The 14,145-nt window shown below is 52.8% G+C and overlaps 1 protein-coding gene across 1 annotated transcript; it reads right to left on the reverse strand.

The window, feature by feature from the left end:
* Window positions 1-5,597: 5,597 nt before the first annotated feature.
* On the reverse strand, window positions 5,598-6,492 carry LOC125543206 (embryo-specific protein ATS3A-like). Its single transcript, XM_048706473.1, has one exon. The coding sequence runs from the start codon at window positions 6,356-6,358 to the stop codon at window positions 5,774-5,776; it is 585 nt and encodes a 194-aa protein (XP_048562430.1). The 5' UTR covers window positions 6,359-6,492; the 3' UTR covers window positions 5,598-5,773.
* Between the last annotated feature and the right edge of the window lie 7,653 nt (window positions 6,493-14,145).

Here is a 14,145-nt window from a genome sequence, read left to right on the forward strand (position 1 = left end):
AGTTAATACAATTCTAGCATGAATAATAAACATTTATCATGATATAAGGAAATATAAATAACAACTTTATTATTGTATCTAGGGCATATTTCCTTTAGAGAGGTCCCCGAGGTCCATGCTTCCCGAGTATTCTGGGCTGATTCGAAGTGAGGCCGGTCCGAATTTGTTCGAGACAGTGTCCGGACGGTGTTCGGCCTACGAATTGGCGGAATCTGGGTCTAGGGCCAGATTTCGTATATCATCGGTCTTCGCCTACAAAGTCAAAGCGTCGGGGTCAGAGGGGAGATGATGGCTTAGCAAGAGTAAGGTCTCCTTGACGATCAGCGGTGAACTCTAGGCTCCCAAACCTGATTCTCTGTCCGAGGGTGAAACTTCCATGCTGGCCAAGGGGACTGGATGGATTAGTATGCGTCTTAACGTCACCGGGCGCAAGAGCCCAGCCAGGGGATGAGACGTCCCTGGCATCGGTGGCCATCGATCCTTCCGTCGATCCGACAACGGAACTCTCAATGAAAGCATCAATGTTGGTGTCAGAACTGGCGGATCTCGGTTAGGGGGTCTCGAACTGTGGATCTTGAATCTATGGGGAACAAGGGACGCAGAGCACGGTATTTACCCAGGTTCGGGCCCTCTGTAGGAGGTAATACCCTACGTCCTACTTGATTATATTGCTTGTGTATATGAGAGTTACAGAGTTGATCTACCTCGGGATCAGAGGAACTAAACTGTAACGCCCACGATGCGGCTATATCTCCCACGTGTCGAGGCACGACTTGGAGGCATAACCGCATGGTGGTTTTGTCGCAAGAGGGGTAATCTTCACACAATTCCATGTACTGAATAAGATAGGGATAAAGAGTTGGCTTAAAATCGCCACTTCACACAAATAACAAGTAAACATACATCATCGAGAGTACAATCAAGGTCCGACTATGGAACCAAAATAAAAGAAGACAACCCCAAATGCTAGATCCCCGATCGTCCCAACTGGGCTCCACTACTGATCAACCGGAAAAGACGACAACGACCAAGATCTTCATCGAGCTCCCACTTGAGCTCGGTTGCATCGCCTGCATTGGCATCATTGGCACCTGCAATTGTTTGGAAGTATCCGTGAGTCACGAGGACTCAGCAATCTCACCCCCGTGAGATCAAGACTATTTAAGATGATGGGTAGGATAAGGTAATGAGGTGGAGCTGCAGCAAGCACTAAGCAAGTATGGTGGCTAACATACGCAAATAAGAGCGAGAAGAGAAGCAACGCAACGGTCAAGAAGCTAGAAGTGATCAAGAAGTGATCCTGAAACTACTTACATTCATACATAACACAATACCGTGTTCACTTCCCGGACTCCGCCGAAAAGAGACCATCACGGCTACACACATGGTTGATGCATTTTAATTAAGTCAAGTGTCAAGTTCTCTACAACCGCATATTAACAAATTCCCATCTGCCACATAACCGTGGGCACGTCTTTCGAAAGTTTATACCCTGCAGGGGTGTCCCAACTTAGCCCATCACAAGCTCACGATCCGCGAAGACAATCCTCCATCGCGGGACACCCGATCAGACTCGGTGCACAAGACATTTCGACAATGGTAAAACTAAACCAGCAAGACCGCCCGACTATGCCGACAAATCCCGATAGGAGCTGCACATATCTCGTTCTCAGGGCAGACCAGATGGGACAAGCTACGAGTAAAACCAGCCCTCAAGTTTCACCGAGGTGGTCCCGCAGGCTGTCCGTTTCAGACCAACACTTAGAGAAGCACTGGCCCGGGGGGTTAAAATAAAGATGACCCTCGGGAGTGCGACTCCCAAGGGAAAAGCAATAGGTTGTTAGGCAAATGTAAAACCAAGGTTGGGCCTTGCTGGAGGAGTTTTATTCAAAGCGAACTGTCAAGAGGGTCCCATACCCCCCATCGTGTTAGGGGCGCAAAATCAAGGAACATAACACCGGTATGACGAAAACTAGGGCGGCAATAGTGGAACAAAACACCAGGCATAAGGCAGAGCCTTCCATCCTTTACCAAGTATATAGATGCATTAATTAAATAAGAGATATTGTGATATCCCAACATATCCATGTTTCAACATGGAACAAACTTCAACTTCACCTGCAACTAGCAACGCTATAAGAGGGGCTGAGCAAAGCGGTAACATAGCCAAATAATGCTTTGCTAGGAAGCTGGGTTAGAGGCTTGACATGGCAATGTGAGAGGCATGATATAACAAGTGGTAGGTAGCGCGACATAGCGATAGAGCGAACAACTAGCAAGCAAAGATAGAAGTGCTTTCGAGGGTATGATCATCTTGCCTGAGATCCCGCAAGGAAGAAGAACGAGTCCATGAAGAAGACAAACAGACATAGTCGAACAAATCCTCACAACTCCGAAACGAAACCGAAGCTAACGAGAGAAGCAACCCGGAAAGAAGGAAGCAACATAGTAAACAACCATCACATAAACATGGCATGATGCACAACCAAGTATGATGCATGTCCGATTTAATGAAACATGGCATGGCAAAGTGGACAAACAATACTATAAATTAAGTGGAGCTCAATATGCAATAAGTTACATATTGACGAAACATCATATTCAATTACTTAGTTCTCTCTCGTTTATGTATCCAACAATATTAAATGTTATTAAACATGGCAAGGGGTGAAGCATATAAAAACTATCAATTTAGGCAAGTTTAAATGAGGCCGAAACAACAAACAACAATTCCAGAAAATCCCCATGTGCATATCTTAAGGTTGGTACTTTTCTGCCCTAAACCATATTTTAGAGTTGTTAAACATGCAAGATGAGTGCACCATGTTAAACTAGGCATTTTTCTACCCCATTTACATATAAAGTTTATTAAAATCCGAGTTACAGTTATCTAGTTATGAATTAAGCCATTTTAACATGGCATTTATGCAAAATTAAACAAACAATATTTTTAACAATTTTAACATGGATGAAAGTTGCATAATATGAATCTACACAAAATTCTAAGCATTTTACATATATAAGTCATTTTAATATGATGCATGGTTTGTGAGTTATTAAATGCATGCAGTGCGAAGGGTTTTCTGTAAAACAGGCAGTCTCGGGACAATTAGCAAATTCGTCCACGAAAAAACACATCACGGGCCGAAATCTGGATCGGCTGGGCTGCTCACCACGGGCTGAAGCCCAGGTCGGTGGAAAGGCAGGCAGGCCGGGCGAGGGGAGCGGCTTGGGCCGGATCTGGAGAGCCGGGCCGAGGCATGGTTAACGCGAGCAGGACACGGCCGAGCGACGCGCTCGCTGCTGCTGCTCGATGCAGCCGGCAGCGACGGAGATGGAAGCAGGGGCACGATACAAGGGTAGGGACCAGCGGGCGCGGCGGATTCGGGTAGTCCGAGGGTCGGGGTCCCGGCGACGAGGAACTCCGGCGATGGCGCTGCTCGAAGAAGAGGCGAGGCCATGTAGGTTGCTGTTACCTGAAGAAAAACAACAGAGAGAACGACGGAGAGAAGACGGCGGGAAGAAGCAGAACGCGAAGAAGAGGAGGCAGGGCACGGCGACCTGACCTGCTGGTTGCCGGCGACGGCAGAAAGAGGTGGCGTCGGGGTCCGCATGAGGGGGTCGAAGAGGAACTTGGCGCTAGGTCGTCCTCCTCGCGCAAGGGCGAAGCAGAGGAGGCGAGCAGGTCAGCGGCGGTGGCGACATGGGCACGGGGCGGCGACGAGATGAAGGACGACGGGGACGAGGTGGCGGCGCCATGGAGGCTCGGTTCCCTGTGAAGAAGAGAACAAAGAGAGAGCTTGAACGCGTAAGAGAGAGAGGGAAAAGAAGGAAGGGAAAGGAGCAGGGGAGGAAGGGCGCGGCAGGTGCTCATCTTGTTGGCTGGTGGTGGTGGTTGCCGGCGGCGAGGTTCGCCGGGGGCCGCGGGGTCGCGAGGTTGGAGGAGCTCGGCCTCGGGAGCGCTCGAGCATGGCTGTGCTGGGAGGCTGGATCGGGGCTGTTGGATCAGACGAACTGGGGCACATGAGCCATTGGATGCCGATCTGACGGCTCCAGATGGGTGGATGGTTCATGGATCTGGGAAGGTGGCTGGCTGTGCGTGGGTTTGTGAGGAGGGGATCTGGGAGGATCCCAAGAGAGAGAGAGTGGCGGCGGCGGGTAAGGGATTGGATGGATGGGACTGCCTAGACTAGGGTTTGGACCTATATATATAGGAAGGGTTAGCTTAGGGCTATTCGGTCCCTCCGATCGTAATCGGACGGGCGAGAATAAAGAGGTTAGGAAGTCCAATTAAGAAAACGAAGATATTTTATAGATGTTAGGGGATGATCTGGAATCATCGGTGATGACTGAGCGGGTCGGGTCCGGGAAAGCTTTCGGACGCGCGCGAGGGGTGTGAGTATTGTAGAGAGGGTTGGGCTGAGATGAGAGGGGAAGGAGTGCAGTCCTGTGACTATTTCCGGAGACCGGAAATGTCCGACGTTTGACCAACTATATTATCGCTATAGTTATCTGTTGGGGCATCAAACAAACTCCGAATGCGGTGAAACTTGGCAGGCTGCCTACTGACAACATAAAAACACCGCATGCCAACTTTCAACCGATTCCGGGAACATTTCCCGGCCACTTATAAAAATACTATTTCGGACGTGCCGCGGGCGCGTGCAAGTGTGTCTTGGCTCAGAACGAACAACAGAAGGAACGGGGAGACCGGGACGGACGCGAGTTTGGAAAACATGCGGTTGCAATGCGGATGATGACATGACAAAATGCAACACGCAAATAAATGACATGGCAACAACAGCGAATAACTGGAAGACACCTGGCGCATCGGACTCGGAGCATCACATAAACCCTAGCTAGTAGGATGGTGATTGTTCTCCTAGCCTCTATGGACTAAAACTCCTGGTATATATAGACACCAGGGATACTAGGGTTTATAGATAATCGGTTACATCAAGGAAACTTCATATCTTCTACCTTAACTTGGGGTACACACCAAGGCACAAAGGTCTTTGGTCCGGACACAATGTGGCCCAACAGTCCGGCCGATGTGAGATGAGCCGTCACCCCGAGGACCCCTCCCCCCAGTCCAGGACTCCCTCAGGGATGCCGCTCCCTATCTCCAGCCGTTGCCAAAGTCGTCACCCTCTGGTCGCTCCTCTCTCTCTCTCTCATTGTGAAATGAAAGTCGCACCCTTTCTACAGTTGTTGCAACAAAACTCATGCTAGAAGCATCTGGGGTGATTTCGCGGTGGGTGGGGCGGGGGCGTGGCGCGACGAGGTCCTTTGGATCGGGATGGATCTAACGACCCGCGCGCGACCGGCGGAAGACTCGGCGTGTCGGCTGGTTAGAATCGTTTTTCCTTTCTTGAAACATGTAAATTTGACTTTTGTGGCATCGCAGGATGTCTTCCCCTCTCCAAACAGACTGTTGACTTGGAAGCGGATCCAGATCGATCATTGGCATCGTGTACGCCGTCGCCGTGGATCCGTTGACATTCATGCGAAGCATATGCTTTGATGGTTCACGCGATGAAACAAGTCGAATGGTAGCAACATCGCAGGTGCATGCCAATGTCGGGGGGTACAATGGATGATTCCAAAAAACAGAGAGGTTTTATTCGTGGTACCATATAGCATTTCATCTCGATCGGGATTATTACAGGCGCACGCCGCAATCACTCACGCACAGCAGAAATGAATCCACATGTAGTACTCGATCCACAAACCATCATACATACACGAGCCGCACGACCTGCTCCGACCATGGCTACATCGCCTGCGCAGCACCAGCGCCAGAGGAAGGAGACGACGACGAGGTGGAGGTGGAGGAGGCGAGGCGCGGGCAGCGGTTGAAGCCGTACCAGACGTTGTTGGGGAGCGGGTCGCCGTAGCGGAAGGTGGAGGGCGCGCTGGGGGCGGTGGGCTCGTACACCCTCACCCACTCGGGCGTCCACCCGGTGCGGCCGGCGCGGCGGAGGTAGAGGTAGCAGGCGCCGTACCCGCAGGGCCCGCCGATCTTGAACGTGTCGGTGGCGCACCGGTCGAACGCGCCGGCGGCGCCGCCCAGCCGCGCCGCGTACACCTCGTCGCGGTACACGTCCCCGAACGCCAGGCTGATCGCGTCCGACGTGCGCGCCGGGGACGAGCAGCTCGTCTTGATCTGCACCGTGTACCAGCACGTCCGCGCGCCCACGCCTCGCCCCGAAGGCGACGAGGGGCTGCCGGTGGCCCGCGCGAGGCCGTCGTCGGCGGCGGCGCGCGGGAGCGGCCGGAGCGACGGGGCGGCGGAGATGAGGCTCAGGCAGGAGAGCAGGGCGAGGAGGAGGAGCCGCGACGGCGGCGCCGTCGCCATGGCGGGATCGGTCGTGGCGGCGACCGGCGAGGGCTGGAGTGGACTGGAGGGATCGTGGCTGGCTTGCCTAGTGGCGGTAAGGAAATTATTTATGTGTGTGGTTTGCGAGCCTGGTGTGATCTGATCTGTCGAGATTGAATACTGGGGGCCAGTGCAGGCTCCAGCTGGGTTGGTAGCTGGTGAGGACGAGGTGGCCGGCAGTGGGGCCGTACATTCGCTGCATCGTGTGATTATGCGATAGGTCCACGTGTCAAATGGAGGACATGATTCTGGCTCAGCGTGCTCCACGAGTATTGGCGTCCTTGTCCTCATTGAACACACGATAGGTGTTCTTTACAAAGCACCGGTGCCATCGTCTCCACGCTCCATTGATTTTGACACATAAGAGCATGACAAGTACTACATCTTTTGTTTCATCTGCGCCTTATTAGAGCATCTACAACTAGACCTCTCAAACCCGTTTCAAACGTCCGGACAGGCCGTCCGGTCATGATTTTTTGACCTAGCAGGCCTCTCAAACGTCCGGGCTGACCGGCACCCCTCATATCCAGCCCAAATATGGGGCGGATATGGGGGCGCCCGGGCATGCCCGTCACGTCGGATCCGACAACCGACCCCACCCCAAATTGCACTAAATCCCCCCTCCCCCCGAGCTGTCGGATCCATTTGCTCTCTCCTCTGTTCTTTCTCCTCCGCGTCGTCCGACTCGCAGCTCCGCCGCCAGCTCCGGAAGAGCGCTCCCGTCCTCGCCACGGGGGACGTTGTCGCCGGCCCGGACACCACCGTGGTATGTCCGGCAACTCTTCGGCTCCACCTTGCGCTTGATGTGTTCGACACATTGACCGACCGGAATTATGGTGATTTTTTTAGGTAAATGATGGATTCCGATGCTCCGTCGGACGAGGAGTACGGATCATCGGAGCTTGACCCATGAATCAAGATGAGTTCTTCGATTCGTCGAATTCGGATGAAGAAGTGGACATGATCATGCTCATGACCATGCAAAAGAAAATGGACCGGCAAGTGGACCATATTCTCAACTTCAAGGGCTTAATCAAAGGGAGAGGAGTGATCAACCGGGATAGAGTGTCCGGAGCAAAGTTACTAAACAATGACTACTTTGCTCCCACACCTGCTTTTCCGGATGATCCATGGTTTCATCGCCATTTTCACATGCGGAAACCATTGTTTTGCGCATTGTGGAGGGAGTGGAGGCACACGGCGACTACTTCAAGCTGAGAAAGGATTGATGCGGCCAACTCTCTTTCTCGCCCAAGCAGAAGTGCACGGCTGCTCTGAGGATCCTTGCACTTGGTACTGCTGCAGACGCCGTTGGTGAGATGGTCAGGATGGGGGAGAGCACGTGCCTCAAGACTACTGTCAAATTTGCCCGCGTCGTGGTTGAGGTGTTTGGATCATAGTATCTCATAGAACCAAATGTGCATGACACGGAGAAGTTGTTGGCTATTGGAGAGGCAAGGGGGTTTCCAGGAATGCTCGGATCAATTGATTGCATGCATTGGCAATGGAAAAACTGCCCCAAAGGTCTGCTGGGAATGTATCAAGGTCACACCAGAGAGGCTACCATCATACTAGAAGCGGTGGCATCACATGACTTATGGATTTGGCATGCTTTCTTTGGAATACCCGGTTCTCACAACGACATCAATGTGCTTCAACAATCTCCGGTGTCCAGTAGGCTTTGCAATGGGGAATCACCGCCGTGCAACTACACCATCAACGGTTGGGGCTACAACATGGGGTACTATCTTGCCGATGGTACCTATCCTCAATGGGCGGCATTTGTGAAGACCATATCCGAGCCGTGTGGCAATAAACAGATCCACTTTGCAATAATGCAGGAAGTGGCTAGGAAGGACGTGGAGAGGGCATTTGGTGTGCTTCAAGCTCGTTGGGGAATTGTGCGGAGCGCTGCAATGATGTAGGAATCGAAAACTTTGCGGCAGCTGATGACATGTTGTGTTATTCTGCACAATATGATTCTCGAGGATGAGGGTGATGGTGTAGCCCAAACCCATGATTTCGATGTTGGGAACGTAGCAATAATTTAAAGAAATTCCTACGTGCCACCAAGATCAATCTAGGAGATTCTAGCAACGAGAGAGAGGGAGTGCATCTTCATACCCTTGAAGATCGCTAAGCGGAAGCGTTGCAAGAACGCGGTTGGTGGAGTCGTCAACGCAGCGATTCAGATCGCGGTCGATTCCGATCTAAGCGCCGAACAACGGCGCCTCCGCGTTCAACACACATACAGCCCGGGGACCTCTCCTTCTTCTTGATCCAGCAAGGGGAGAGGAGAAGTTGAGGGAGAACTCCGACAGCACGACTTTGTGGTGGTGATGGAGCTCGTGGTTCTCCGGCAGGGCTTCGCCAAGCGCTGTGGAGGAGGAGGAGGTGTAGGAGAGGGGGAGGGCTGTGCCAGGGGAAGGGTGTGGCAGCCCTTCCACCCCCCCACTATTTATAGGGGAAGTGGAGAGGGGCCCGGCTCCCCCAGATCCCATCTACAGGGGAGGGGCGGCGGCCAAGGGGGGGAAACTTGCCCCCCAAGTCAGGTGGAGGTGCCCCCACCCCCTAGGGTTTCTAATCCTAGGTGCCTTGGGCCCCTTGGGGGGCGCACCATCCCACCATGGGGTGGTTCCCTCCCTTGTTCAGCCCACTAGGCCCACCGGGGCAGGTGGCCCCACCCGGTGGACCCCTGGACACCTTTCGGTGGTCCCGGTACAATACCGATAACCCCCGAAACCATTTCGGCGACTGAAACTGGACTTCCCATATATAAATCTTCACCTCCGGACCATTACGGAACTCCTCGTGACGTCCGGGATCTCATCTGGGACTCCGAACAACCTTCGGTAACTGTCGGTGTCAAAACCGGCGGATCTCGGGTAGGGGGTCCCGAACTGTGCGTCTAGGCGGATGGTAACAGGAGACAGGGGACACGATTTTTTACCCAGGTTTGGGACCTCTTGATGGAGGTAATACCCTACGTCCTGCTTGATTGTCCTTGATAATATGAGTAGTACAAGAGTTGATCTACACGAGATCGAAGAGGCTAAACCCTAGAAGCTAGCCTATGGTATGATTGTTGTTCTTGGTCCTACGGACTAAACCCTCCGGTTTATATAGACACCGGAGGGGGCTAGGGTTACACAGAGTCGGTTACAAGGAAGGAGATCTACATATCCGTATTACCAAGCTTGCCTTCCACGCCAAGGAGAGTCCTATCCGGACACGGGACGAAGTCTTCAATCTTGTATCTTCATAGTCCAACAGTCCGGCTAAAGGATATAATCCGGCTGTCCGGATAACCCCTAATCCAGGACTCCCTCAGTAGCCCCTGAACCAAGCTTGAATGACGATGAGTCCGGCGCGCAGATTGTCTTAGGCATTGCAAGGCGGGTTCCTCCTCCGAATACTTCATAGAAGATTTTGAACACGAGGATCGTGTCCGGCTCTACAAAACAAGTTCCACATACAACCATAGAGAGAATAATATTTCCACAAATCTAATCTGGCGATGCGTTTCGCAGTGCGACATCACACAACAGCCAGGTCACCATTCGAATCGTCTTTCACAACCAAACTCAGCGTGTTTCGCGAGGCGGTTTCCTTGGCACGTCTTGTCGAAGCAGAGATCGTGTCCCCTTATTACGGGATTCCCATCAATACGGACATGGGTAACCCAACCGCGCCATCAATTACAGCGCTTGGGGGATAAGAGAGTTTTACCAGGCTCGTGGGGGCGCATAGTTTTCGTCCGCCCTTATAAAGGGATAAGGGTTCACCTTTTTCTTCCCACGCCTTCTTCCTCCTTGCTCATCCATTCTCGCGCACTCGAGCTCCAGCGCCCAAGTCCACATCCTTCTCCTCAACTCTCTCAAAACATGTCCGGAGCGGGAGGCAAGTGGATGGTCTCCTCCGTCACGGAGGGAGACATCAAAAAGCTATGCGGGACTGTATACTTAGCCGCGGATATCGCGCACCGGCTGCCAGCCGCGGAGCAGATCGTCCCTACCCCGAAACCTTACAAAAGGGTGGTTTTCCTCACCCACTTCATCCGTTGACTGGGGTTTCCCCTCCATCCATTCGTCCGTGGCCTTATGTTCTATTATGGGCTGGACTTCCATGACCTGGCCCCGAATTTCATCCTCAACGTCTCGGCGTTCACCGTCGTGTGCGAGGTTTTCCTCCGCGTCCGGCCCCACTTCGGCCTGTGGCTGAAGACCTTCAATGTCAAACCGAAGGTAGTAGGCGGCCAACAAGCAGAATGCAGCGGAGCCATGGTGGGCAAAATGCCCAACGTAACATGGCTCAAGGGCTCCTACGTGGAGACCATAAAGGGGTGGCAATCGGACTAGTTCTACATCACCGAGCCACGCGACACCAACTGGGTGGCGGCCCCCGAGTTTCGATCCGGAATCCCCACTCGGCTTACTTCCTGGAAGGAGAAGGGCCTATCCTGGGGCTCATCGGTGGAGCTGGACGGACTCCAGAAGTGTATTCGGAACATGATAGGCAAGAAACTCAAGCTTGTCAACATAGTCCAGGTCATGCTCTTCCGCCGGATCCTCCCGTGTCAACAACGGGCTTTCAACTTATGGGAGTTCGACCTGGCCCAGCACCAGACTCTACGCGAGTTCTTTGACACGACGCATAAGGACGTCTGGAAGGTGATGTTCAAGGGCGTCGAGGTCCCCCTTCCCTTACCGAGGACCGCGGTCTAAGCGTGACGCGCCCTGCGAATCCGGTAAGTTCTGTACATCTCATAGGGTATTTATTTTCCATAGTTTAACCATGTGCGGGATCTGAGCTCCCATGCCTTTGAAAGGACTGGGTGGAGACATCGGAGAAGATTGACTGCCCGGCCCCTCTGCCCGAAGACCCTGCAGACGCTCTCCTGACGGAGATGCGGACCCCGGCTCCTTATGAGGTGCCGGAGAAGAAGATCAAGAAGAAGGCCACGGGAACCCGAAAGAGTTCCCGGCGCCAGGTGGTATCAGACTCATTGTCCGATAACTCCGAGACGCACTCCTCCCGTGAAAACGAGGAGGAGGAAGATGAAGATTCTCCCCCTCCAGCCGGGGGAGACAAGAAAAGGAAGGCCGCCCCAACCGGGGATGTCGAAGGGTCCAAGAAGGGAAGGACTCTCCTTCCAGACTGTTCCACCACCGCCACCGACAGCGAAGACGAGTGGTTACTCAGGGCCAAGCCCATGGCGAAGTCGTAAGTATTCGGATACCAGAGTGACTCATAGCATACTTTTATTGCACTGCTTCTCCTAACGTCGAATATGATCATGCAGTCTGCCCTGAGCCCGTATCGACGTATCCTCGTCGGGCGGTTCCTTGGACTCGTCGGATATGAATAGTTAGTCACTTCCAACCGCCTCCTCTCCTCGCCCTACGGACAATGTGGAGGTATTGTCTCGAGGGGCACCGAGCCGGGGGGGAGATAGTCCTGGAGGCGCCTCAAGGCGACCTTCCAGACTCCAGGCGCAAAGGGAGCAAGACTCCCAAGGGCTCCAAGTTCGGCCCTCAGTCGAACACCGCGCCGGAACCTCCAGTGGTTCCGGACTCCGGTAGGCGGCCCCCTTCCAAGAGGGGCAAGCCGCCTGTGCCAGTGACCTCTGTCCATCTAGAGGCACCGGACAACCTGCTAGGAGCACTTCGCGGCGCTTCCATCGATGAAGAGCACCGCACTATTATGAGTGCGGTGATCAAGAAGGTTCAGTCCGCCAAGAGCGGACTGACTGAAGCATGTGCCAGCCTTCTAACAGGCTTTGAGGTAAGTATTTAAAATATAGGAAAATATTACCGCATAGACAGTAGCCCCTGATGCTCTTTTTGGTGTTCACAAAGAAAAGCCGAATAGAGGATCAAATAATATCTGCAGGAGTCTAATATAAGTATGTCTGTATGCGTATGCAGGCTTCGCTGCTGACCTCTGCCGCACTGACTGTGGAGGTCGCCGCACTGAAGCAGAACCTCGAGCGGTCCGAGAAAGAGCTCGGCCTTGCCAAGTGGCAGATCGTGGAGAACAAAGGTAAGTAATACCTTGTATATATATATATATAAAAAGATGTGGTTGCAAAATGATAGTATCATCATGGATGTGCCAGGGGCCACGACCGAAGTGGTGACCCTGAAGCAAGCACTGTCCAAGGCCGAAAACAAAGCGGCCAAGGAGCGCACCGAGCGGGAGAAACAAGAGGCACGGGTGGGCGAGGTGCAGCAAGAGCTCCAGGCTCTCATGAAGAAGCACGAGCCTTTGGATCTTGACTCGAAGACGCGAGAGTCTGAGTTTGCTGCGGCCCTTGAGAGCACAAAGCATGCCATGGGTGAAGCCGAAAAGGCCCTCCAGGAAATTGAGGCGATGAGGAAGATAGCGGCGGGTAAGTCATTCATTATGCAAAGCAAGCATGTGAAAGTAAATTACTTGTTACTTACCCGAGTCTGGAGCTCTCCAGGAGCATTCGCAGATTTGCCCCGCGGCGTGTCAGATGCCGCAAAGTACTACCAGGCCGAGGAGGGAAGCTCGACAGAGAAGTTGTTTTGGTCTCAGTATACTGGGACCGAACACCCGATGCCTGCGAGCGACCAGTGGAAGCAACTGGTCAAGCTGCACAAGGCGGCCGAACAGGCCATGAGGGGCCTTATAGTCTGGATGTGGCCTGGCGACTCCCTTCCCAATGGCTACTTCGGCCTGGTGAGGCGGCTTGTGGATGCCTGCCCACGGCTGGAAGTCATAAAGCGGTCCGTCTGCATTGAAGGTGCACGCCGGGCTTTTGCCCGTGCAAAGGTGCACTGGGCCAAGATGGACGCCGAGAAGCTGGTGAAGGAGGGGCCGCCACAGGGCAAGGAGCATCGCCACCCTGAAATGTATTATGAGGGTGTCCTGAAGGGTGCCCGTCTTATGGCGGACGAGTGTGCGAAGGATGTAATTTTTGAATGAACTGGCTCGTGTGATCCTGTATTATGAAAACTTGTTCATGTGTGCTATGCAACGCTTGTTTGAATTTAAAATATTAGCTTCTGTGCGGCTGTTTATCAAATTTGAGAGCTAGCCAGTCGTTGGCTTCTGCCCCCATGCCACGACTGCTGGGGTGTTCGGGATAAATCTGAGCACTCTTTTTCCCATTGTTGGGTCCTTCGAGGGAGGTGCTCAGCGCAACGAACAAGGCAATCAGACTATAATGCTTTATCACTCTCACTTAGCCATAGAAGTCTACTATTTTAAATTTTGGTGAAGCCCCTAGTATTTAGAAGGCCGAATTCGGGGCGCTATACACGCCTAAGCCGGACAAAGCCGACTCCTCGGCCTAAGAGACATAAGTCTTTAGGGACTCGAGACCTCTCGAACAGCGACCAGCTCTCGCCTTATCATGACAGTCAGTTTTAACTTTCTCTACTGAGGTGCTTGCCCAGATGAACCGGGGCACAATCGCAGTAGTTCTCCCGGTGCTACCTTAGCCGATATTGCGGAACGTAAGGTATCAAAACATGGGAGCCGGGCAAACCCAACTATTGACCCAAGACATGATTCGGAGCTGATGCATATAATGCTATAAGTTCGGGGTGTCCACTGTCAAAAGTGTTCGGACGTCTCACGCCGTATTATGGGGTACGCTTAAGCCCCTAGCATATTGGTCGTACCAGAGTGTATGGGTGCTGAATGTCATGAATGAACATATATATAAAAAAGAATAGAGAATGCGATAATAGTCTAGTGCTATGCATTGTTTATTCAAAAAGGTGCGTCGAAGCAGA

This window comes from Triticum urartu, chromosome 3 (assembly GCF_003073215.2).
Source record: "Triticum urartu cultivar G1812 chromosome 3, Tu2.1, whole genome shotgun sequence".
Classification (NCBI taxonomy): Eukaryota; Viridiplantae; Streptophyta; class Magnoliopsida; order Poales; family Poaceae; genus Triticum; species Triticum urartu.

Bases quoted from the DNA above. Each gene is read 5' to 3' on its own strand.
- LOC125543206 (XM_048706473.1), bottom strand. From the start codon at position 6,358: ATGGCGACGGCGCCGCCGTCGCGGCTCCTCCTCCTCGCCCTGCTCTCC.